This window comes from Conger conger, chromosome 3 (genome assembly GCF_963514075.1).
Source record: "Conger conger chromosome 3, fConCon1.1, whole genome shotgun sequence".
NCBI classification, from domain to species: Eukaryota; Metazoa; Chordata; class Actinopteri; order Anguilliformes; family Congridae; genus Conger; species Conger conger.
Window position 1 is genome coordinate 17,155,868 of NC_083762.1, and position 26,949 is coordinate 17,182,816.

The 26,949-nt window shown below is 44.1% G+C and overlaps 2 protein-coding genes across 4 annotated transcripts; one reads left to right on the forward strand and one right to left on the reverse strand.

Moving 5' to 3' along the window:
* Window positions 1-4,472: 4,472 nt before the first annotated feature.
* dnd1 (DND microRNA-mediated repression inhibitor 1) lies at window positions 4,473-10,916 on the forward strand. The gene is made up of 5 exons (XM_061236092.1): window positions 4,473-4,604; window positions 5,238-5,294; window positions 6,909-7,014; window positions 7,431-7,889; window positions 9,924-10,916. Exons 2-5 carry the CDS (start codon window positions 5,274-5,276, stop codon window positions 10,445-10,447), a joined length of 1,110 nt encoding a protein of 369 aa, XP_061092076.1. The 5' UTR covers window positions 4,473-4,604; window positions 5,238-5,273; the 3' UTR covers window positions 10,448-10,916.
* A 1,099-nt stretch (window positions 10,917-12,015) lies between these two features.
* On the reverse strand, window positions 12,016-26,438 carry hars (histidyl-tRNA synthetase). 3 transcript variants are annotated; one of them, XM_061236767.1, is made up of 14 exons: window positions 23,563-23,701; window positions 21,781-22,144; window positions 21,283-21,369; window positions 20,594-20,713; window positions 20,238-20,333; window positions 19,730-19,855; window positions 18,804-18,911; window positions 18,425-18,523; window positions 18,157-18,250; window positions 16,806-16,933; window positions 16,209-16,463; window positions 14,189-14,305; window positions 13,358-13,504; window positions 12,016-12,324 (listed from the first exon to the last, which is right to left on the reverse strand). In XM_061236767.1, exons 2-14 carry the CDS (start codon window positions 21,880-21,882, stop codon window positions 12,268-12,270), a joined length of 1,536 nt encoding a protein of 511 aa, XP_061092751.1. In that variant the 5' UTR covers window positions 21,883-22,144; window positions 23,563-23,701; the 3' UTR covers window positions 12,016-12,267. The 3 variants fall into 3 exon arrangements, with proteins under 3 accessions (XP_061092751.1, XP_061092753.1, XP_061092752.1); XM_061236769.1 differs by lacking the exons at window positions 21,781-22,144; window positions 23,563-23,701 and adding an exon at window positions 26,377-26,438; XM_061236768.1 differs by lacking the exon at window positions 21,781-22,144 and having other exon boundaries at window positions 23,563-23,721.
* Window positions 26,439-26,949: the final 511 nt, after the last annotated feature.

Below are 26,949 nucleotides of genomic sequence, written 5' to 3' on the forward strand. Positions count from 1 at the left end.
GCACACTCAGGTTTATTACAGGTGACAGTTTGAGAACGCATCACTGTACACTGTATGAGGAAGTAGGCTTGACCTCTTGTAGAGCTAGGAGAGAATATCACTGCCGTATATTCATTTACAAGGCAATGTTAGATCGGAGCTGGCTGTCATGAATCTGTTACTCTCTATAACCCCGTATGAATACTGAATTAGAGAAGACATATTTCACCTGCCACACAACTTTAAAATGGAATCAGCTGCAGCAGTGGTCCAGATCCTGGTCCAGGAGAGCCGCAGGGTGTGCTGGGGTCTTCTCTCCTGGTCCAGGAGAGCCGTAGAGTGTGCTGGGGTCTTCTCTCCTGGTCCAGGAGAGCCGCAGGGTGTGCTGGGGTCTTTTCTCCTGGTCCAGGAGAGGCGTGTGGTGTGCTGGGGTCTTCTCCCCTGGTCCAGGAGAGCCGCATGGTGTGCTGGGGTCTTCTCTCCCGGTCCAGGAGAGCTGCATGGTGTGCTGGTTTTTGTTTTTGCCTAAATATCAGCATCCAATTCAGACCAAAGAAACCAGGTGTGGTGAGTTAAATGTGTAATTAAATGGTTGAATTGATTAATTAAGTGCTGACTAACAACAACAGCCAGCACACCCTGCAACTCTACAGGACCAGAGGCGAAGACCACTGAGCTACAGGTCACCCTGAAAATGTATTAGCATTTAGGGTTCCAGCTTTCTTTTAAATAGCTTTTCAGGAAACTTGCACTTGTTTTTTTAATTTTATATAATGTGCTCTTTTCTGTGCATTTTAATCTTGTATGTGCCATTTGTGTGATATTTTAGTGTATTTGTAGTATTGCATATCCTCAGGGCACCATTGCCAAAAAAAACTTTGCTCTCCCTGTTTAGTAAAGGTCTCTATCTGTATTCTCTTCTGACTTATGAATGGCTCATATCTGATGTTCTCACATTTATTTATCCCTTGTTAAGGAACTCATGAAGGAATGTAGAACATACTGTATGTGACGCATGTTGTCTCAGTCCATTTTAAATCCCATACTGTACAATCCATTCTCTCCCACATCACACGGAAGAAACCTCCGGTTAAAATGCTCCATCTGTGTAATAAAATCTACAGGTCATTAAGCTGATCTCTGAATGCAAACCACTTCATTATTTTTTAACTGTATTTATTCACTGCCTGGGTGAAAGCACCAAGGAACCCATTTCAGCAAATGAAAGCAGAGGGACCATGATCATCAACCTTTGAACATTTCAAACATGGCAAAGCGTCAGTGTAAAACCGCCAGTGCTGTATTGAACTGGACAATGTTCTGCCAACCCATAAGTTGGCGGATGGCAGACCTTCAATTCAATGTTAGGACCTTACCTGGGTCAATTAGCAGCAGATGGGTTCCCCAACTGAGTCAGGTTCTGCTCTACATTAACATTAATGGCATTTGGCAGACGCTCTTATCCAGAGCGACGTACAGTTGATTAGACTAAACGGGAGACAATCCTCCCCTGGAGCAATGCAGGGTTAAGGGCCTTGCTCAAGGGCCCAACGGCTGTCCGGATCTTATTGTGGCTACACCGGGGATTGAACCACTGACCTTGCAGGTCCCAGTCTTAACCACTACGGTACAGGCTGTCCGCTCTAGGTTTCTTCCTGTTAGACAGGGAGTATTTCCTTGCCACTGTTGCCCTAGGTGTACTCTTGGGGACCAGTTTCTCTGTAAAGCTGCTTTGTGACAAAGGCCCTTTGTTAAAAGCGCTATACAAATAAAAATTGTTGATTGATTGGGTCAACGATTTAATTGCGTTTGATTCAAATACGTTTCTGTGCTCCATACGTCTTGCCTGGTGCAAATTGAGCCAACTAAGAGTATTTCATAGTTTCCAAGCTCAGTAAAGCAGAGAAAAGTATTTGAATCCAAAACAATTTTGCAACTGACTGAGGTCTGCTTGGGACAAGAAGTTTCCATTCCAGAAACATCACATGGAAGTAAATAATATACAGACACATTTCTGCATTCCTCTTCATCAAAGTCCTTAATTTCGCTCTGCGAGTATTCTGTCAAAAATAAAAAAATTTGGATGGATGATATGGAGTTGGAACTGAGCAAAAGCCCGATGTTATACAAAATTAAAACTATTTGCACAATCACATATTGCAGTGTTTGCCAAGGGATAATCAGTTCTAATTACACAGTCTTCATCTGCTATTCAAAAATGAAATCATAATCTCCAAAAACCTTCAGAACTTTTCTTCTGACTGTATAACTCTTCTGACTAGTATTTCTGTGTTGGGGTTTGTTTTTCATTGGGCTGGGCAGTCCTTGTGTACAATGAAGTATATTTTAGGTGGGTACCAGAGTAATCATCGCATTACATTACATTATTGCCATTTGGAAGATGCTCTTATCTAGAGCAACGTACAGTTGATTAGACTAAGCAGGAGACAATCCTCCCCTGGAGCAATTCAGGGTTAAGGGCCTTGCTCAAGGGCCCAGCAGCTGTGTGAATCTTATTGTGGCTACACCGGGATTAGAACCACCAACCTTGCGTCTCCCAGTCATTTACCTTAACCACTACGCTACAGATTGCCCCGAGTTTCATGGTTTAAAACCGGGGTGGGCAAATCCATATCTGTTCCTGGATTTCTTGTCAGCTTTATTACTTAATTCACCCAATCATTTAGTAATTGATATTTTTGCTATATATCTTGACAGGTTTATGAATGACATCTGAAGACTGTTCCTGTGTCCCAACATGAAATATGTTATTATTTTATGTTAAATATGATATAATCGGCATTGCTTCAGCCAGTGGACAGGCAAGTCTCAAGGTGTCGGGGACCGCCACACATTGTAAGGTCGACAACATCGTGCATTTCACTGTAGTTGTTGAGGACTGGCAGCCATGTTGCTACGGGCAGCCCGGGGGTCCAATTTCACAAAGAATGATTACTTAGCTGGATAATTATAAAACCTGGAACCCTCTCAAATCTGGAACATGGACTAAAGTAAAATGCTGTCCCTGGTTTTGCATCTCTAATCCTGCTTTGTGAAATATCCTCCTGCTCCACTGGCCAGTGTTTTGGAACCAATCTAGTTAAACCGGCATAAGCATATTCAGCTAATTAGCTCATTTGTCCAGTTGTAAATTGGGACAATCTAAACCTGCATGGATAGAATTACCCGCCCCTGGTCTACAGCAAGAAAATACACCTCAAGTAACTTCAAAAGCAGCTTGTAGAAACGTACCATAAATATCCTTCACTGTACGGATGACTGAGCTAGCTGGGTAACTGCACAGAGTAATACCCCAATCAGCTCTTTTTACTTTTTTACAGTCCATTTTTCAGTTGTATGCAATTTCTGGGTTTTACTCAGTGCAGTTATCCAGATAACTCAGTCATCCTGCTTTGTGGGTTTTACTCAGTGCAGTTATCCAGCTACCTCAGTAATCCTGCTTTGTGGGTTTTACTCAGTGTAGTTATCCAGCTAACTCAGTAAACCTGCTTTGTGAAACAGGGCCCGGGTGTGAGTAAAGGTTTTTGTTTTAACCTAGCACTACGGCACCTGACACCAGTCATGTTGTTTAGTCAAGATATCAGTAAGTGGAATCAGGTGTCTTCGTGCTGGGCTAAATCAACAACCTGCACCCACACTGGGCCTTTTGGAGTAAGTCAGAACACCCCTGATCTTGCTTATAATCTCGTCAAATTCAGCGGAAGGGTACCAAGGGTGAATACATTTAGATTTTTACATTCTAAAACAGATTCATGCAGTGCATTGCCAAAGATATTCCAAACTGAATTTTGTCAGCAGACCAAGCAGGCATAGGCGGAACTAAGTTAAATACAATGAACATATGGTGGATTAAAAAAAAGAAAAAGAAAAATAAAGGGGGGTGGATGGGTGTTATGAACACAATACTATACTTTGTTTGTTTATTTACAGTCTATTGAATGAGCAAAACCTAGCCCAAAGTCTTTAGGAATTTAGAAATGCCACATGGACAGATTCTTTCAGCCCCAAACAGAAGAAATGTTCGGGAGAAAGATGTCTGGTAAGCCCAAGTTCATGGTAAATGCTCACTGAAGGTAATATTTTTCTTACAGTGCACAGACCATGTTTGACAACGTGCTCAGTGTGCATTAAACCAGTGGTACTCCATCATTCCCTCACGATACAGAGTTGTGTAGATTTGCATTGTTACTCAGCACTTAATTTATCAATTAAAGCAGTTGATTGCACAGTAAATGCATATCACCTGGCTTCTTGGGTCTGAACTGGTTGTTTATTTTAAGGTGAGAACAAAATCCACCTGGGGCTATATGAAGCAAGTAGCCTAGTGCTGTCTCACAGCCAGAAGGTACTGAGTTTGAATCCTGGCTGAGGGCCTTTCTGTGTGGAGTTAGCATGTTGTCTGACTGGGTCTTCTCCAGGTACTCCAGTTTCCTCCCACAGTCCAAACACATGCAAGTTCTGTTAATTGGAGAGTCCTAATTGTCCTTGGGGTATGAATTGTCCAGGTGTATTCCTGCCCTTCGCCAAATGTTTGGTGGGATAAGCTCCAAACCCCTGACCAAGAGGATGGATGGACAAAATCCACCTACAGGTTTACAAAATCAGTAAGTGAATATTTGAAAAAGAGTTGATAGAATTCCCTGACTGTGAGGGTTTGTCTGAGTGGCAAATCAGGAAAGACATTCAAAGCAATATATAAACCTAAATGGAGGACTGCCGTGAGTCCGTTAAATTACAGTATATAGGCTACACGAACTTGTATTTCTTTTTTCCAACAGAATGATTCATTTCAAACGAATCTTATAAATTCGCGATATAAATCCAGCTATCAAATCCTGTCAATTTACCACAACTTTCATCCTATAATAAACGCGAACATAATGTAATTTCAAATGCGTGACCCCAGCATTAGCGATTGGCCTACAATTAAATGCTGTTAAGGCTACGAAAACTTTACCCAGATTCTTCTGGGTTTATGAAATAAAAAACAAAAAATAAATGTAGCCTACACTACACGTCGATAATGCACTTATGCATTGGCTGTTTGCAAATGTATAGCTATATATTCGGATCTTTGGAACATTTCTAAACCGTTAAACAAATAAAGCAAAACTACTAGTTGAGGTTTCCCTAGATTCCGCCTCAATTGCCACTGACCATCCAATTGGCCTTTAGATGGTAAGGTCACGGGGTTGCAGTCTCTGCAGCTAAAATAACAGTATTTTCTTTCAAACCAGTAGAAAGAAGACTACTACGAACTCGAGGACATCGTAATGGAGGTCCAGCGAAAGCAGGTGCGTAAATAGAAATCACAGCATACGATTGTACTGTAAACAACAAAGTTTATGCTCCACATTCGGTAATAAAGAATAAAATAAATAGTAAGTTTTCGGAACAAGTTGTTTTCTCAATTTCTTGTTTGTAGACTTTGATCCATGTTGGTGCTGTTACTGTCGCGTTGGTCTTTTGGGTCTTTGAAAACATGCTTAAAAGGATTACTTTCACGATGTTATTATTGCTATCTTAATATTATGCGATGGTTTGTAGGCTAAACCATGTTGGCTATTACAAAAAAATGGATATTTTGCAAATAATCAAACAGTTTAATTCCGTTTTTAGCATCAATAGATACTTATAATTAAACTCACGTGTTTATGGAAGGCTATTGCAGAACTCAACAATTTGTAAATGGACCAGCCTGATTAATTGGAATTGTGGAGAAAACAAGATCTTAACGTCAGCAACTGTAAGTGCTGAAGCATAAGTTTAGTGGAGTGAATACCAACACTTCGTCATACTAGAGCGAAGACTAGTAGCCATCAAGGCGCCTCCCGTGTACAACTCTTCGCTCTCCATTAATTGACCAGATTACGCACAGTTTGGTAGGCTAGTGCAGTTCAGTTTCGATTCGTCAGTTTCGTGGCGAACACTCCACGAAATCTCTACATAAATAATAAACTTAAACAAATCCTCTATGGAAAAATTGTTCACAATGTATTCGAACTTGAAAACCCTACAGATTGTAGTTGTGTTTACGAACGAGTTCACGTTGGTTTGTCTACTGCCACATGTGAGGCAATGTGTAATGGTTACACGCCAAAACTTTGCAGTTGCGCATCTAAACCCCAGAGGACTAGCCCGATGGGATACCTACACGATTGTATGTAGTTTGGTTATTTCAACTATGCACTTAAATTTAAACGGAAGACCGTTCAGGAGCGATAGTTGTGATCAACGCAATAAATCAGGGACATGCAACCATGCACCTGCGCAGAGCCTAATGGTCTGCGAGTTGTTTTTTTTAAATTCAGATTTACAGTGTACTAACCTATAGGCGTTATTAGTCATTTTTGACAAGTCTGTACAAACCCAAGCACATAATTGAAATGTACATTTTACAATCGATATAAATATATAGTCTGAGGGTAAAATAAATACCAGAGGATAACTGAAGCGGATAAACGTGTCACGGGTAGGAATCAAGAGTGTTGTTTTCCTGAGTCTGTTGCAGAAGTTATTTAGCATTTTTACTTTTTGGTATGTGAGGTATGTTACTAGCCTACCTTTCAGTTGCCTTACCTGATTTATTGGTTCTTAACTGGTTGCTGATGACGCTGAAAACAAACTAGCGCATCCAGCGGCTCTGCGGATCCAGAGTTGCAGACCACTATAATATGCGAACAGTTTCGCAATCGGCATTGTAAAAACAAACACTGTTCTGGTTTGGACATTCAGTTGAGGGCGGGGCGTTCGAAGGCTTCTGTTGTAACATTGGAACAATTTAATAATACATTTTATTTACGGAACATGAGTTTTCTGAAGATGGCTGGGAAATGATAGCTGTGTGCTCAACGTTTTCTTTAGATTGCGTTGTCTGTTCGTTCCTAATTTGTTATACCCTTCTGAAGGTCCTGAATGTGGAGAGCATCGCTTCCTTGGAGTCATGGATGCAGAGGACTGCCACCAAACTCGTCCAAGTGAATGGCCAGAGGAAGTATGGCGGGCCACCTCCCGGTCAGTCAACCACGCACAATGACACCCTGATTAATAATACACACATCACTCATCGGAGCAAGCTACCAGTCTTTGAAATGTATTGGTAAATGGTTAATGGTTGGAATTTATATAGCGCCTTTATCCAAAGCACTGTACAATTGATGTCAGACGACTGTTCTTACTGCCTGAGCCAACGTCGCAGTAATGCTACTGATACCGTACAGTTTGGTTAGCCAAAAAAACCTGATGTGTATCTGGATGAGAGCATCTGCCATGTAAATCTCATGTAAATGTAATGATGCACGATTGGTCATAGCATGGACCAATGAGAGAGGATTTCACATTTGCACTCCTGAGTATTCAGTGGATGTTGCAGTGGTGGGACAGGCCCTCAATGGTGACCACTCCCCACCCCCACCCCCTATCCTCCCCAGACTGGACCGGTCCGGCACCAGGGCCCGGGTGCGAGGTTTTCATCAGCCAGATCCCGCGGGACGTGTACGAGGACAAGCTGATCCCGCTGTTCCGCAGCGCGGGCCCGCTCTACGAGTTCCGCCTGATGATGAACTTCAGCGGGCAGAACCGCGGCTTCGCCTACGCCAAGTACCGCGACCCGCACAGCGCCGCGGCCGCCATCCGCTCGCTGCACCAACACCCGCTCCAGCAGGGGGCGCTGCTCGCCGTGCGCCGAAGCACGGAGAAGAGGCAGCTGAGCCTGGGGGACCTCCCGCCCGGCGTGGACCGCGACAGGCTGCTCCAGGTGCTCAGGGACCTGTCCGACGGCGTGGAGTCGGTCTCCCTCAAATTCGGGAAGGGCAGGAGGAAGGTCACCGCCATCGCGCACTACACCTCCCACTACAACGCCTCCATGGCCAAGAAGGCCATCTGTGAAGGTGGGTCTGTGTACACAGAGGGGTGCACATCACATTACGTTACAAGGTATTTAGCAGATGCTCTTATCCAGACAAGTGCGAAGAGGACCCTAGAGGACAGTACGGTTCCAAGTAGTAACATGACCATACAGATACAGTTGGAATCCTTGAAGAATACATCGGCTTACGAACTAGCATACCACGGTTGGCAGCTAGAATACCCAGAGTACAACAATACAATATCTAATACAATACTACAATATCTATATCTAGATATAAGCGCCATTATAATCTATGGCATACACAAGGCTGCTAATGGTGGTGAGGTAGGGAGGGAAAGGTGCAGCCTGAAGAGATGAGTCTTCAGTCTGCGTCAGAGACTCTGCTGTTCTGACATCCACAGGAAGGTCATTCCACCACCATGAGGCCAGAACAGACAGCAGTTGTGACCGAGAAGTGCGAGGGGGGAGGTGCCAGGCATCCCCGAAGTAGTGGAACGGAGGGGTCTTGCTCGTGTACATGTCTTTAAGTGATTGAATATATACAGGGGCTGATACCTTAACTGCCTGGTACGCTAGCACCAAAGTTTTAAATTTGATGCGAGCCATAACAGGCAGCCAGTGGAGGTCACTGAGCAGAGGGGCGATGGGAATATCTGGGGACATTGAATACCAGACGGGCTGCCTGGATTAGTTGTAGGGGTCTGACGGTGGATGCTGGAATGCCAGCCAGCAGAGAATTTCAGTAGTCCAGGCGGTACAGAACCATTGCTTGTACGAGGAGCTGAGTGGAGTAGGTGGTGAGGGAGGGATGGATTCTCCGGATGTTGTCCATGGAGGGACTTATACGAGGGGTGTAACGATGCATTGATCTAGATCGATGGGTCTGTTCAAAGGGCAAGGATCCAATCGATGCAATGTACAAAAATGTGTCCACATCTTTATGAATCATGGCAAAATATGAATGTCCATAATCTTATGGAGGTTTGCTCTCTAGCAACACTGCCATCATCATGGTTTTTGTTCATGACACGACTTAATCACTTGCGCCATCTTTCCTTGTTAAATATGACATCTAGGTTGTTTTTTTGTTTTGTTTTTTTGCACTCAGCCTCATTTTGGTATGGTTGTGTATGTTCTACCAGGATTATGTTCGCTGGATCATATATTGACTAGACATTTATTTATTACAAAACATTTATACCAGATCATTTTAAAGCTAAGTAGCAAAAGTTGTGATATTGCAAATATCGAACCATTGCCTCAAGAGTCTACATCGTATCCCATCATGGTGAAGCCTCTAGTACATACACGCCTAGTATATACAGTGTAGGTAATATTTATTTATGGCATTGGGGTATAATTTCTCAGTGGGCCAAGAGTAACAGGCTGCTGTGTGTTGTACTGTATGTCTCGATGGTCCATTTTTTATTTATTCAAGTAAGATTAAAATCTCTTGGATAGGATTCAGTTATAACTTTCATGATTCTTATAAACTGTAAGGGTAATTTTCTTAACTGATTCTTAATTGACAATGTGTTAACATAGACAATCACATGATTACACAACCTTCTAGTGTGTTTTTACTGGATCCGTTTCATCAGACGATGCTCACCTGTGATATCTTATTTGTGCATGTTAAAAAGGGCATTTTTCCCTGCACAAAACGCATATCCCATCTTTTGGCGGAGGCTTCGAGAAGCATCTAGCATTAACCCTATCAGTCCCAAGCTGAATATAAAGTGACTCCACTTAAATCCAAAGGGGTTCTGGCTTTGGTTGAGAACATTGAGAGAGCTGAGAATTTCATAGGGTTTTAATAGGGGCTCAAAACAATAGTATAGCATTCATTTTGGTTGGTTGAAGAGGTAAAAGGTCGAGAGTGGCATATGGCGCTATTGGGACTGAATTCCCAGCATTATCACTGGATGACTTGGTCTGAGATTCCAGACCGGAAGGCAGACATTTTTCCCAAGGAGCAAATGGAAGCTTAGGGAATTCACCACATTTTTGGCAACAACCTTTTAACAAAACCTTCCTCCCTCTCACTCGTTAGCGTTTAAGAGGAAATTTGGGATCGTCGTCACGGTGAAGTGGTTCAGCTTCTCCAGCAAGCCCAGGCTGGACGAGGAAGAGGAGGAGGAGGAGGAGGAAGAGTTGGGGGGAACCTTCCCAGCCCCGAAGGTATTCCCCAAACCGTGCCCTCTGCCCCCCTGCCGTCCCCTGGACCACGACCCCCGCCCTCCTCCTAGCCCCCAGGAGAACCTCTGGAACCTCCTTACCCCCAGCCGCGGCCCCACCCCGCCCCGGCCAGACGTCCCGGAGCTGAAGGACGCCGTGGCGCTCCTGCTGAGGGTCTGCGAGGCCTTCAAGGTGGGGCCCCCCCTGTACGACCTGCAGTTCCTCCACACCGGGGCCAACGGCTTCCTCTACTTCACCTACAGAGTGCTGATCCCAGGGCTACCGGAGCCCTTCACCGGGGTGGCTCACATCCTGCCGGGCACCAGCGCCCCCTTACTGCGCTACGAGGTGCAGCGGGCGGCAGCCGAGCGCATCCTCAAACGCCTCTCCCAGCCTTGAGCGCCCGTCGGCGCGGGCTCCCGATTTTACCGTTTGGGTTGGGATCTGTGTGTGGTCTTTCAGTCTGTGGCTTTTTATTTTTTTTTAATTTTCATTTTAAATAACAGATTTTATTTGAGATTTTGCACTCTCCTTGTGTTGTGAAGATGAAAAAGGATGGCCGTTATTAGTTTGAAAGAAGAATAATGCACTGTAAAGCAAGCGAGATGCAGTGAACGGATGAGGTCAGAGCCTGCAGACTTGTTGTTATGGTAACAGAGTACCCTTCTCTCTGGGCGTGTGTTATTTTACCGTTTTCTTTTGCACTTCTGTAAATAGTTTGATTTATTTTTTTTCCCTTTCCCCACGTTTTTGTATTTCCTACACGATTGCCTTTCATGACACCAGATTGCTTTAACAATTATGCACTAAATAGACTAGGAAATGTGTTAAGCACTGTCCATTGTTTTTTTGTTTTTTACTCGTTCTCATTAAAATGAGAAATTGTTGCACAAAAACTCTCTTAATTGCCACTCCATTTATATCTTCATCAACCATTTCATCAATAGAATTAAGATAACTTATTAGAACAGACAAGATCCTCCTAAAGGTCAGTTGGTACTTGAATAAGACCATTTGTTTAAAAACCTTTTGAAGAGGGAGCAGTAAAACTGTTGTCATGCCAACAAATTTTCACAAAAGCTTATACATTTAGGGAGACCATACTGTATTTCATAGAGGTTGGGCCTCCTGAACATACTTTAGCACTTGTTCATATATAGCCTATGGAGCAAAACCTAACCGGGCAAGTTTATGAATTAAATAATCCCACAAGAGGAAGTTGGGTCAGCCTAGTAAATCCCCAAAGACAAACAACTTGGTAGTCACACATTTACCAACCAAATGACCAATTCAGTACTGTGGCATTGGACCATTGCAGCAGAACTATAGTTTAAAGCATTCAATAATTCACTTCATTCAAATATTAACACAGCTGCCACTGCATATACCTGTATTCTGGGCATACGCTTTGATACAGAGTATCTGCAGGAGAGGAATCCAGCCGAGTTTGTGTACAGCTGACCTGTAGAGAACTGCAGTTGATGGAAACACTTGATGGACTAAGATTAGACATCTTAAAGAGTTTCTAAGATGCTTTTTTTGTGAGTTCCCAATTCTCACCAATACTCTGCACATATTCACTCCTAGTATGGTTCAGGTTCCACAACTATTCAGATCCTAATATGAAGCCTTTAGACCAGGGATCATCAACAGGCCCTCCAAATACAAATCCATGTAATTGAAGCAGAATTAAGCCTTTTTCTAGTTTCCAACCATTTCCGAGTTTCTCTTGATCATTAACATTCTGACCAGCAAACTGACACCAAAGGACATTTTCAGACAATTTATAATTAATTTCCAGTTCGATAACTGGAGTACAAACTTTACAAAGGGTCAGAGTCTAGTAATGGGGTCTGTGCAGTGTTTAAATCGACCCAAGTTTACTTGGTGAAAGCAAGCACTGCACAAAGAACGGGTACAAAAGAATAGAAAGTCAACAAAAAGAAATCAGGAAAAAGAAGTGGAAATTACATATGGCAAGTTATTTTATTTGAGGGAATCGACAGGACACAAGCGAGGTTCAGTTTTGCGGTTGCGTCGTGACAACGCGGCTTGATTAAATTGGAATGGAGTAGTCGTGATGAAGAGTAGAAGAGTTCCTGCTTCCTCTGAGAATACATACACAAGCGAGAGCCACGGCCTTTTCGGTGATTTTTACACGATACACGTATTGAGTGCTGTTGTCTCCTGGGTAACCGGCAGCCAGCGTTGTTGATCGGCTACTGAAGGGTTCGGTTCTTGACTTCTTCCACAAGGTCCGCCCTCGACACGTCCACCTAACGTGAAATAAAACAAAATAAAGTATAAAAGACAGCGAACTTTCACGGCGAACTATGTTTGCAGCAAACAGTCACTCACTCTTGAACGATTTTAAACGAACATTCCATTTAGTTCGCCACCAACGCATTTTGAACATAAATTGGTGTGACCTAGATTGAATGATGCCAGCTAGCTGATTCGTTGGGTATCTGCGATTTATTTTTGAAGGTAAGAACAAAGTTATAATACATAGTGTATTATAATAGCCGATGATTGTGAAGTTCTCTCTCCGCCTCTTCCCCGTAGGCAGCCATTTTTGTTGGGCGCATTACCTTTTCAAATGGTTAGCTAACGTAAGTTAACGTTAGTGGCAAAAGAAAAAAGTTTGAATATGTTCGCAAACGTTATGACCGCGGTTCATATCGAATTTGATTACATGCATACACCATTCTGAATAACAGCTATGCAACGCTGATATGTGTTCAACAAGGACAGCGTTTACAGTTGAAGTGGCAATCTACGATTTTTTCATATGAACAACACTTGCCACACTTCAGACATTGTTGCGCTGCTGCGAGTGCGGAGATACGTAGTTTGCGTGAGACCTACTTCCGGCTGTGAAACAGTTTGAGTGGCATGAACAGAATAGGAGGAGTTTGAGCAGAGTTGTCTGTTTCCAGCAACTAGACAACAATGGATAAAAGTACAAGTAGTGAAGTGACTGAAAAAAGGAAACCAGAGTCAATCAGAGTCAATCAGGAAAAAATGCGCAAGGAGGCTGTATGTCACAGGGAACTACGGGAATTGAAGTGTAGTGTAGACCTGTTGTGACCACCAGTCACCATGGATGGCTGCTAAATCCACCAAAACCGAGGAAATCGTAGATTGCCACTTTAACTTACAGTTGATTAGACCCCCCTATCCTAACCTGCCTGTCTTTGTACTGTGGGAGGAAACCCCACATGGAATAATATGCAAACTACACACTGGCTGGGATTCGAACCCAGGACCTTCTTGGTGTGACCACTTGCTGTGGCGGCATGTCCGTACCTCCTCCCGAGTGGCCACGTTCCGGAGCTTCACCACCCCGTCCTTCAGCTCCTGCTCCCCTAAGATGGCCACCAGGGGGATCCCCGAATCCTCACAGTGCTGCAGCTGACTCAGCAGTTTGGGGTTCTTCTTGTACATCACCTCCGCCTGTACAGAGAGAAGTATCTTGGGTAAACGCACGGTCATACTTACGTCCAGTTTAGGTGCTGGGCTGAAAAGGTCATAAGTGAGAAAATCAGAAAGCCCGCACACAGACACACTCCTTACACACCTTTAAAGTTACAATAGGTAATTTCAAACTTCTAACGGTCAAGAGAGGAATTGCAGCAAAAAACACACTCAAACCACAACACTGTTTGTCCCACCCCTTCTCTGTGAACACGCTGACGTTGACACGCCATTGGCTGTGGCAGTTGGAACCAATTTTCAACCAATGAGCTTGAATTATTGCACAGCTATACAATGTTTTGGTACGGAGTGCTGGCCTGTCAACTGCATATTTTGAAACACGAATTTAAGGACTATAAACAAAGGCAGAGGGTGAGTCAACATGACAGTGAGCCTTTTTCAATGATAGGAAGGGATTTACAATGGTCTTGTAACAATGTTTCAACACAAAATTCTTACCTATTGTACCTGTAATACGGACAATGTTTCGATTCCAGGGGAACTTCATCTGGCCAGGTCAAAGGTGTGTAAAGAGCACTTAATTCTTCTCATTTTCAATTTATAACTTGACTTTCTGTTTGTTTCCTTAACTGAGTTTTAGAGGAAATGACCCAGCTTTGACAAAAGTCCTATCCAGGAAAGTAGCATGCGTTCTGCACTTACCTTCACACCAGCATCCCAGAGCTCAGTGGCCAGCTTCAACCGCTCTTCCAGAAGGTTCTTCTGCGCTGACGCCACCATGACCTGCGTTTCCGTGGTGCGCACCCTCTCTCCCGAGGCCTAGAGTAGAGGGATGGGTGTGGCCAACTTCAGCACAATCATTTTCATCCAATCAAAAAGCGCTGCACTGATGTCCACCCAATGAAAGCACTGCATTGATCCCCATTTTGTCTTTGGTATGGAAATAGCGAAGAAGTAAAAATAATAATAATAATAATAATAATAATAATGAAACATTGCGTTGCACTTCTCTAAGACCAGAAAAACTAAGCTCTTGTATTATCTGTGCTTTTTAAAATATATTTAAAATAAATTAGTCAAACATCTGGCCAGCTGAAAAAAATAAAAAGAAATAGTCACATCCTCTTGCATAAGCTGAACAGCGTGATGAGAAATAATTGAATTAGTTGTTAAAGTAAAACTCCATTTTAAACGCCCGGTTTGACACCGATGTGTTGTGACCATCAGGGACAGAAACGCACAGTCTGCACTTTACCCAAGCGCCGGCTGGTAATTACATCTGCACAGCTGTTTAAAAGAAACCTCGAGAATCGCCCGCGGTAATTACAATCAGAGCCAGGCGACGCTGGCAGACGCTGCAGCCAGAATCAGTGAAGAAGCGCAGTAATGACTACAGCATCCAATCTGCCCCGGTGCAGGATAAACCAGAACACACCGGAGGCCTGTCAATCAAACACCCAGAGAAGGCTTGGAAGCTGGTGACCATTCTAGCCCCTCCCACTCCCCTCAAGAACACTGGCCATGTCCACAACAGCCTCCTAGCTACCGTGTCCTCAGAATATGTAAGGTCTGTCAAACAAACTACCTACTTATTTTAGTATGCAATCTGCTCCGTGAGTACACTGGATGAGAAGGTAAGCAAATTTCTCTCAAAATGTAGTGTACTTCCCCGAATGATGTTCATCTAGTGTATTCGGGAGCACACTTTTGAGGAAGTAAAGCATACTTTTTAGGTCCAATCTCAGTCCAATAGATCACATATCAATGTATATACTCAATAGTAGGCAAGTAAGCCATTTCAGACACTGCCCCTGATCTGAGATTCTGATATAGTAGTAGTATGAAATAGTAGGAAGGATTCTGCCACTCATTATGTATTTGACCTTTGTTAGTGTTAATGTTGTGCAAATTGGGTATAAATAAGAAAGTACTGTTCTGCACAAACTGAATATAAACTATATACAGGGCTGTAGCATGTTGTCAAAAATCTGTGCTGATACTCCTTGACAGAGAGCAGACCATTAGCTTCAGGGCTGATCAATTTAATTTAGATATTTTTTTATGGCAAGCTTTTTAGGACCTGGCTAGGACTTTGCAAACTTACTACACACTCATCGCTGCTCAATCAGCACCCGCTTCTTTTCACAGCGCAGTCTGCATGCCAAACTCACTCTGACACGGGCCAGAGAAAGACACTTCACGCACAGTTCGATCACGTTCACCCTGCACACACTGATTCAGCAGCTGTAGGTGTCTGGCAAGCAGCAAGATGCAGTCGAGGGTTTCATTCGCATTCATTCACCTCCATTTAACTCTTTGAAGAGCAGGCGTTTTGGAATGTAAATTTTTACAACATTCCCAGTCAGTGTTCTAGAACTCCATTGCCATCAGTCACCAGTAGTGATTGTGACATCAGCATTAGAATGTTCAGTTAACAGCGTTCTAATCGTATATTTGGGTGCAGTTTTTGTTTCACCCCAGCACAATCGCACCTGATTCAATCAACTAATCAACAAATCATGGTCAATCAACAAATCATGGTCAATCAATCAAGACAATCAAGACCTTGATTTGTAAAATAAGATGTCGCGGTGCTCGGCGAAAAACAAAAGCCTGCACCCACACCGGCCCTTTTCAGAGAATGCACACCCCAGCCCTAAAGGCTTGATGCAATATGGGGGGCTGTTTCCGTTGCGGTTTTTGGAAGAGGGTGCCGGCCTACCTCGGCCTTCTGCTCCATGATGGAGAAGACCCTCTCGATGCCGATGCTGACCCCCACGCAGGGCACCTTCCTGCCCTTGGGGTCGAACATGCCCACCAGGCCGTCGTAGCGCCCGCCCCCAGCCACGCTGCCCACGCTCACGGCCTCCTCGCCCTGCGGGGTCACCGGGGAGGGGCCCGCCTGCGTCAGCACCGCCTCGTAGATCACACCCGTGTAGTAGTCCAGTCCCCGGGCCAGACTCAGGTCAAACACCACCTGGATGGGGGGGGGGAGGGGAATGTAAGCGTGAGAGAGAGGGAGAGGAGGGAGAGAGGAGGAAGGGGAGAGTGGGAGGAAGAGAGGAGAGAGGCAGAAAGGAGGGGGGTGTGAGAGGGAAGAGGGAGATTGAGAGACAGGAGAAAGACAGAGTGGGAGAGAGAAGAGAAAGAGACGGAGAGGGAGAGGCAGGTGGGAGAGATGGGGACAAACGGTACTCATGAAGTGAGGCGTCAGGTGACCAGAAACCCTGTGTGCGTCTGTGTATGGTGGTGTGTGTGTGTGTGTATGGTGGTGTGTGAGCGTGCTTGCATGCGTGTGTGTACGGGGGGCTCAGCTCACCTTGTCTGTGGCCTTAAAAAGCTCCAGGTAGATGAAGAGCTGCTTCATGTCGGTCAGGCCGGCACAGGCCTGCTTACTCTGGGACAGCTTGGGGTCCTGGAGCAGCTTCTCTGCCAGGTCTACTCCGCCTGGGACAGTGACACAACCACGTCACTCAGCAGAACCACCACCACCACAACACAGCCACGTCACTCAGCAGAACCACCACCACAACACAACCACGTCACTCAGCAGAACCACCACCACCACAACACAGCCACGTCACTCAGCAGAACCACCACCACAACACAGCCACGTCACTCAGCAGAACCACCACCACAACACAACCACGTCACTCAGCAGAACCACCACCACTACAACACAACCACGTCACTCAGCAGAACCAGATACAACAGAGCCAGGTACCACAGTTTTTATTATCATAACTTAAATGTCACTTAACAGGCAACTAGCTTTATGCTAATGATAGACACAAACGAATAATGAAATGTACTTCTTTATAATTGGACACAAATGGCCACTATGCTACAATTACTATTATCAGGGTTAAACATAATAAAAGTATTTTTCATAACATAACACAGTATATTTAATCTTTAAACAGACGTTGGGCTCACCGATCAGAACATGTGGCTGCTTTAATCAACTATGAAAATCGTGCAAAGCCAGATATCACCAAATACTCCTAAAAAGCCAAGTTTCTGTTGACTGCAGTGACATCCAGAACAAAAACATCTCCCAGCCGAGAGTCGGAGACAATCCTGTTTTTTCCCTTCTCAAATCTGAAAGTCAATCTGACCTTTGACCTCCATCTCAGCTGAACCCTGCATGACCACAGATGACCTCAGATACTCTTATCAGAGGCCAGGCCTCCATTGCTATAGAAACCAGCCAGGAGGGCCACTTTAGGGTGCTCGTAAATCAGGAGAGTAAACATCAGATCACTCCAGTTTCCATGGGGAAGAAGCAAAACTATGAGGGTTTTGTTGTTTTTACCATTTTGGACTCAAATCCCCTCAGCATGGGGTCCCCATACTGTTTGGCTGAGGCCACTAGGGACAGCTAAACTGGCTCAGACTCCTGACCAAAGTAACCCAAGTGTGTAAATCACTTGGACTGGTACAGTAAACAATGAGTTTTTCTGCCGCCCTATATGTGTGCTTGTTACAATGCCCTTCATAAAACGAGCTATACAAATAAATACACTCAGTTAGCAATTTATTAGGTAGCCCTGAAGACAACGCATCAAACTGTTGGCTGATAGGCTACAGCAGCAGAAGACCAATAAGTCTAATAAATACCTAATAAAGTGCTCAGTGAGAGGAAAACTGAATAGAGCTCTCTGGCTCACCCTGCAGGCTGACGTACTCCCCGATCAGGTCTGCGGCCTCTGGGGCCAGACCCTTCTCATTCACCATCTCGTTCTTCACATCCTCCCAGGGGACCTGCAGGGAGAGGACATTCATTTACACACACCTACAGAAACAAGCACCTACAAGAACACAGACACAAAATGACAGAAATACACACATACAAGAACACAGACACACAAGCTGACAGAAACACACACACGCAAAAACTGCATGCGTGTAGCAGATGTGTGACACGCATGTAGCTACCTTGTCCAGCTTGTCCACTGTGGAACATATGGTGCGGAACTTTTCATCCGGAACCCCACACACAGCAAACATTCCATCTAGGATGCGTCTGTCATTGACCTGCAAGAGATTACAAATTACCCTCATAGTGAAGACTTCTGTTGCTGTCTATTATGCTAAGACCCACTAAGGGACTGCAGAAGGAAATACTCTGCAGCGAACTCTCGTGTGATGCATCATATCTCACTTTGTGACATCTATGTTACAAATTACGCATGGTCCCTGAGAACTAAATGAAATAAATAAGAAAAGGTCAAATTAAAAAGCATTGATGTAACCGGTGTGACAGGGATTGAAGGTGTAAGGTGACACTTTGGGTTTAATTTATTGCTCGGCCCACCTTGATCCGGAAGTCTCCGAGGTCGAGATCGCTCAGGATCTCGTGGACGATCTTTAGACACTCAGCGTCTGGGATCATGGGGTCGTACTGTCCGGCGATGTCGAAATCCTGGGAGGGAGAGGGGGGAAGGAGCAATTAGACACGAATGTACATGCTTTAACATACATGGGAACCAGGAACACGTAGATGCTCCACTTCCTGAAACAATCGTGTGCATTTAACAATGTATACATTTAGCAAAAGAGTTTAATAACCTCCCCTTTCAGCACTGGAAGTAAGCCATTTTTACAACAAGGCCCTTTGAGGAATGAAAATGGAAAAGCCCCCCCCCACAGTAAAAAAATAAAACAAAAAAGGCAAAATGCAGGGATCAATAGCTGTAGGCGTCACAAAGAAGTCTTCTTGACTGAACTGGAATCATTGTGATTTGCCACGTTGCACATAATGTTATAACTCAAGATGTTATACCATAGATTAGTACTCTGTACTTACACACTGATAGAACTGCCTGGGCTGTACTTGCACACCGATAGAACTGCCTGGGCTGTACGTACACACCGATAGAACTGCCTGGGCTGTACGTACACACCGATAGAACTGCCTGGGCTGTACTTACGCACCGATAGAACTGCCTGGGCTGTACTTACGCACTGATAGAACTGCCTGGGCTGTACTTACACACTGATAGAACTGCCTGGGCTGTACTTACGCACTGATAGAACTGCCTGGGCTGTACTTACACACTGATAGAACTGCCTGGGCTGTACTTACACACTGATAGAACTGCCTGGTCTGTACTTACACACTGATAGAACTGCCTGGGCTGTACTTGCGCACTGATAGAACTGCCTGGGCTGTACTTACGCACTGATAGAACTGCCTGGGCTGTACTTACACACTGATAGAACTGCCTGGGCTGTACTTACGCACTGATAGAACTCCCGGTAGCGGCCGCGAGTCATGGCGGGGTTGTCTCGGCGGTACACCTTGGCGATGTGGTAGCGCTTGATGTTGGTGATCTTGTTCATGGCCAGGTATCTCGCAAATGGCACCTGGGGGTTGGCTAGTTAAGGAGGGGTGCTACACTGTGGGGTGAGGGTGTACCCCAAAAACCCTACACCGTACTTTTTTATCGGTGGCTGGTAAGCTTATCTACACTCTAGCAGCCACTTTGGTAGGTAACCACCCATCACTTGGAGGTCCTGTTTTATTCTCAATATGCAGTTTTCTGGTTAAACAGTGAAATTTGCTGATGAATTCTGGGATACCCTACCCACTGAGGCTACTGAACAAACAAAAAAAGTTACTTCCCTGGCCTGAAATTAGATTCCTGGAGGACTAACAGCATTATTACACACACACACAAAAGTTCATTCATTCATTCATTCATTCATTCATAGGCTGTAGGGAGGTTCAACTGGTCTCCATGGATACAGTGAGGTCATAGCGCAGTGACAGCAGCTCTCCTCCCTGGTCCTTCAGGTCATAGATGAGCTTGGAGTCTTCCCCATACTTCCCCGTTAACGTTTCCTACAACGGAAAAAGGGCAGCCATATGGTTTTACTCACTCACTCACGCACGCACTTACGCACGCACGCACCGTGGCCAAGCATAAAATGCAAGACATCAATCAAACTTTATTTATACACCACAATTCATGCTAAGTGCGTAAAATAAAATCAGACAAAATACGTGACATATTCCTAGTTTATACTTATAATACAGATGAGAAGGACATAAAAACAAGAAAGACAATCAAAGATTTGGTTGAACAGTTTACGAGGCCATACCTTCAGCTCAAAGACAGGCGTGTCGATGGTCTCGGCACCATGGCGTTTGAAGCAGTTGACGATGGTGTTGAAGACCCTCCCTCGAATGGCCATCTGCTTGGGGTTGAAGTCCCTCGTACCCTACAGGCGTGCAGGTTCATTATGAGAGGGGTCAGGAGCCCAAAGAGGCTACACTGGACATGCAGAACATCTTCATGGCGAGAAAACCAGGCCTTAAAATCTCCATAATGCATGGATCACCAAATCACGGTCTACATCGAGAGCCGAGACCTGCTGCTTTTCCACCCTCCCCTTACCTAGGAGTCAGGTGTGAAGACTGTCTGGCCAATCAATGGCACTAACTACCCGAGAGAAAAGAACACTGGATTTGGATTTGAGGACCAGTTGATTTTCCCTGCCACAATTGCTGCATGGTTGAAATCTAAACTTGGGCAGATCTGTGCTGCATTGGGCAGATCTGTTGTGCAGCTTGACACTTCCAATATTAAATACATTCAGCTGCTGAACTCTCCCCTCCGGTACCCTAGATCCACCCTATGCGGTAGCCATGACTAGGTTTGGAAAGGGTTGGAAACCTTCTGGAATTTCCCAGAAGCTTTATGAAATTCGTAGAATTTCCCACGGAATGTTTTCCACTCCTGAATATTCCCCAAAAAACCCCACCCATCCCGGGCCGATCCCGTACTCACCTTGGCGGTCTTGAGCTGGAAGGGTTGCTTTCCATCGTCCCCAATTTGAGCCTTGAGCTCCAGCAGTTTGGCGACCTCCTCATCAATCTGCCGGACAGACGCACAGATGGACGGTGAGACGGACACTTCAGTTCAGTGTGTTCACACTTCAGTTCAGTGCAGCTCTGCTGAACTTTACTCAGTCAACATAACATAACACTGCTGAAGCCTAGCAGTAACTCAGGGTGTAACCCAAACCGGCAAGTACACCACAATAGCCATAAATAACAATAACAACTAAGAATGAAAAGGAAGACCCTGGCAAGTTAAACTACTAAATCCTATAATTTATTATAATAGTCTTACTCTGTCCCACACATCCCAGAGAAGACGATACCTATTTGACAGCAACTCTACCCATCTCTATCCCTAATGGTGGTTTCCCTATCACGTTAAATTTTCTAAGTTGCCTTGGTTACACGCATCTGCCAAAACCCGAAATTGTGAATTGTGATGTACCTGTGAAATCGTCATTCCCGAAAAGGCACAGACGGATCGGGGACATATTCCGGTCCAGCGAGCAAGGATTCCGGTGCAGAGACGCACGGACACAAATCCCATAGTATAAACAAAAGAATTCCAGCAAAATGGGTGGATAAATCCAAAGATTATAGCAGTTCAGTGGCAGGGTAACCCCAGCATGAGTCCACCCCCAACAATTGTACAGTCCAAAAAAAGGTGAGTCCAATAGGCACAGGATTAATCCACAGCCGTAGGTAGGGGTTGATAGGGTAGCCGGAGGATGGATGTGAAAGGATTCCGCCCGTTGTAGTGGACACACCGAGCAGGAAGAACAGGAGAAAAGTGGTCAGCAACCCTACCACTAGGGGGCGCACGAGAGTCGTCGCAACATGGAGGCAAAACATGAAGGGGAGCAATGGTCAGATCAACTGGTCCGGAGCAACAGAACGGGTCACCGGAAGGGTCCGTGTCATCGGCTCAGAGATCAGAACCAAACCTGGCCCAGGAGAGGTTATGATTTCTGAGCCAATGACACAGCCCCCTGCCATGACCCGGAGTCAACAACACCAGCCCCCTCTTAGAGCACTAAGGCACACAGAGGATGGGAACACTACAATGTTAATGGAGGGGGATAAATTACAGAACACCCTCGGGTTGGCACGGTTTTGGGTCAAGAACATCATTTCAACTGGCTGAACTGACCATTACAGTTGCTGCATAATGAAATAAATAAAAAATAAAAAAATAATATAGGAAGAATTTCTTGAACTAGGGTATATACTTATTTATGGTATACATTGTGTTAATTACCAAGTTCAGATAACCCCTGATACCAACGGGCCATTCTGTCCAATAGGTTTCCATTTACTTATCTTAATATTACGTTAACCTTGTAACAGACTAAAGTAAATGCCCAAAAGAGCAATACATCCAAAAACAAATCAAGCGTGAACTGTCAGCTTGTATGCTTAAACGGACTGCGTGCTTCTGAAATGTGAAAGGGGACGATGTCAACTGGACTTCCTACAGTCAATGTTACCTAGCAACTAACAGGTGACAGTAAATGTCACTTCTGTTAGTAGGGTGGGGGAATCGTTCCGTAGCAATGTCTAGCAGACTCCATAACCGCAGGGCATTATCTGATGCCATTATTTGGGGCGAAATACTGACTGCGTACATTCAAACAGACAGAATAGCAGAACATTTTCACAGGCAATATTGTTTAAGATACACATTAGCTGCACGCGTTAATTAGTTACTAGTTCTGAAATTACATGGAGATTGCGTCAGCCATCTAGCTACAATTTAGTAAGCTGATGAAAGCAATTATGGAAAGCATGCCACGTTTAACTGTGGTTGCCGACAATGATTCCGATTTAAAAAATCGACAATCATCGGTGCCAAAAAATATTTGACGAACCAAAGCTAACCAGCAAAGACATTTATTCAAAGCCGTCTACAGCACATAATATGAATGGGCTACTAGCCGGCGAATTACGCGTGAAATCATTTGAGCTTTCCTGCGGAACAAAATGTATTAACAACCTAAAATCAACAAAGGTTAGTAAGTTGCCTAGCAAATTGTACAACAGCACATGCGAAATATAAGCACGCAGTAGTTAGGAAACAGTTAGCAAGATATGGATGTGTGGAGAACCATGCGTTTCCATGACAGGCCTAGATGTAACTAGGTTTCTATGACAGGCATCTGACACGTTCATTACATAAAATATAGAAAGCTAATAGACTACAGCTATGTCTGCAAAATGGAATACTGACCTGTTCTTTACTAGCCTTCTCTATCTTTAGTTTCCTGACCACCTCTCCTTGTGTTTTTATCGCCTGTTGTATCTGCGCTTTGTCTGCCATGATGTGCTGTTGACCGCTGCCGGTGTGCGAGAAAGCCCCGCCCCTTACGGTATCTTATTCTTCTTCTAGTTTTATGGCGGTTGTAAAAAAAACTTTATGGTGCATTACCGCCACCTTGTGAATTGGAGTATGGCTCGGCTTCTCTTATTTAACATTCAAAGGTTGTGTTCAAATTCTGTAAAAGAGATCTGTATTCTTTAGAATGTGACATATATGTTCGTAAAACATTGATCCTGAGTATGAAGAATATCAATAATATAAAACTGCACTTCATTTTCTGACAAACTTAAAACTAGTCGCCCTTTTTCATGACCGTATATTAGACACTTAACCAGCACATGCCACCCCACTGTTGTGTTTATTCAACAGTGTGCCATTTATCCCTATGTATCCAAACTTCCTCACGTCTGCTCCTACTTGCATTTCTTGACCAGGTCACTACACTCTGAATACTAGAAAAAAATTGTTCTGTCCCCTCTGTCAACGCATTCGCCAACATTCTTAGCTTTAATTACGCTCAATTCAGCTTTAATTCACAGCCGCATATCAGTCTACTTCAATGTCCACTATTCGTATAATTGCCTCTTTTACAAATGTATCTACTAGTTTGTTTCCTTCAATGCGCTTGTGTGCTGGAACTCACACAAAACACTCAGTCATCCTGCTTTGTGATACAGGGCGTGGATGATGGGAATGAGTGTCTGTTTTGTGTGCAGCTGAATAAAACCCGGACCCCGCCCAAATATGGAACATGGACTGAAGTAAAGCTGTATCAGGTTTTTTTTTGTTTTTTTTTTACTCTACGCTGTTATTTGGCTAACGCAGTAATCCTGCTTTATGGAACAGGGCCCAGGAGTAAAAAAAAATATCTACAATATCTCATGCAATATGCTTGATCTAGACTCTTGAGTGGAAATATTTCAGACTCATTAGTGCTGAGCTTCAGCTTATAGTTAGATAGTGCTAAAACTGCCCCCACCCTCTACCCACAGAGAAAGCTCATTAAACTGCTGTCATTCCTCCTATATGCACAGATTTATTAATTTATTATTAATTTATTTATTCTCTTCCTCTTTCTGAATTCAAAACCAGGCATTAATATAATTAATATAATATAATATAATAATATAATTACTGCTCTGTCTAGATCAGGGGTGTCCAATCTTATCCAGAAAGGGCCGGTGTGTGTGCAGGTTGTTGTTTTAGCACAGGACTAAGACAGTTGATTCTACTCATCAAGGTCTTGATTAAAGACCAGGATTAGTTCATTAGTATAATCAGGTGTGTTACTGCTGGGTTAAAACAAAAACCTGCACCCAAGCCGGTCCTTTTAGGATAAGATTGGACACCACTGGTCTAGATTCATCAGAGTATATTTGCAACCATCCATAATATCTGTGAGTCTACAGTTTCTTTGTTTAAAATCACATTTCTTTCTTTCTTCTCTCCAGAAATGTAAAGTCCACTGCCAGCTCCACAAACAATTATGTAGGCACCACCCTGAATGTGCAGCCTGTCCCTAATACCTGTCATACTTGCATTTTCATTTTCACCAACTAAAGCTTTCACTTTCTTTTTTCCTTTCCCTTACGGCACAGGTGTCAAACTCCAGTCCTGGAGGGCCGTAGTGTCTGCTGGTTTTTGGGGTGTTATGGGTCCATTCAAGTCATTGATTGGTTAAAGTATCCACACGCCTTGTTCCCAAGGCCTAAATTTGCCTTAATTGGCAGCTGATTGAAAGGAAACCACAAAAACCCGCAGACACTGCGGCCCCCTGGGGATTCAGTTTGACACCCCTGCCTTACGGAAATCTGAAACTCTTCAGAGTAGATGGTATTCTCCACACCCTTGCAGGTTTACCCAGTGAATGAAGGAAGGCTGAAATCTAGTGGGGTCTCCCCCAAGTGCCTGGTTTTGTATTGTGTCTAGTTCAGGGGTGCACAACTCAGGTCCTGGATGGCCAGTCTGCGAGCTGGTTTTTGTTCCAACTAATTACCATAATTCTAGAAATTATGTTGGTTCGCTCTTGTACCCGAGCAGAGTACAATCTTTAGAATACACTTGCAGTCTGTTGCTGGTGCATATACAAATGTCTGATCAAGACATTATTTTGGTAATGAAATAATTAAGAGCAGAAGTTGATTGGCCCTAACTGTGCACCCCTGGACTATTACCAGCCAAGCCGTACACCATCCTTCCATAATCCAGCACTTACCTTATTAATCATACATAATCAAACACTTACCTTTTTAATCTTACAAAATCAAACACTTACCTTATTAGTGTACAATCAAACCACAGTCCTAACAATTAAAAGAAATATCCACACATTCTAGTTCCCTGTATAGTCTTAAATATAGTATCTTCTTCCTTGTGAAAAACAGTGTGCTGGTTTTCTCTGCTGAAAACCTAAAGCCCTAGTACAGTGCCCATTCTGACTCTTTGGATAAAACACAGACACTTTTATCCAAAACAACGTACAAAAACGGTGCATATCAAGGTCATAGAACAAACAATTGAACACATCAGATAAGGAACAATTCATATATGATTGATTGTAAGGCCATGAACATAAGTCCAGTACATAGGTCGATACTCCAAGTCTGTAACTACCATACCAGGACAACTACAACTTCTGGAACTACAATACGGAGAGTACAGTATGCTCAAACCACATAAAAAGAAGACTACCACACTTTCTCTATTCACAAAAGCCCTCCTCACCTCCTGCTCTGAGCGTGAAGTTGGGTCCATGGTTCCCTGTCCTTTTCTAAATGCAGAGTGGTATACCGCAGTACCTACTTCTTGTTTTGAATGTCAAAACAAGAATGCCATGCAGGAATTGAAGGCTTGGTTCTTGGTTCTAGTCCAGCTGATTTGAAGCTGAACCAGCTGGTTTTTTAGACACCGCAGTGTTCCCAGCATTATCGAAGACAGCCCTGAAGAAAATTCCACTCTCCCAGAAGTAAAGGTACAAAAAGTGCCTAAAAAGGTGCAAGATGTTGTTGCAGGGGTGGTCCAATACAGTACATAAAAAACCCCTATTCAGCCATATATGCCTTTTTTGCTTGGATTGATCCTTGAAAAACTATACCTGCATTGTCACTTTATTTCTGAGAGTACAGCTACCAGCCTAAGGGTGTTTTTGTGGGGCAGCATTGACTCAGGCAGTAAGAACAGTCCCCTGGCACTTAGTGTTGCTGGTTCAATCCTGCCCTGGGTGTATCAAAGTGTCCCTGAGCAAGACACCAAGACCGCAAATGCTCCTGACAAGCTGGTTGGTGCCTCCATGGCAGG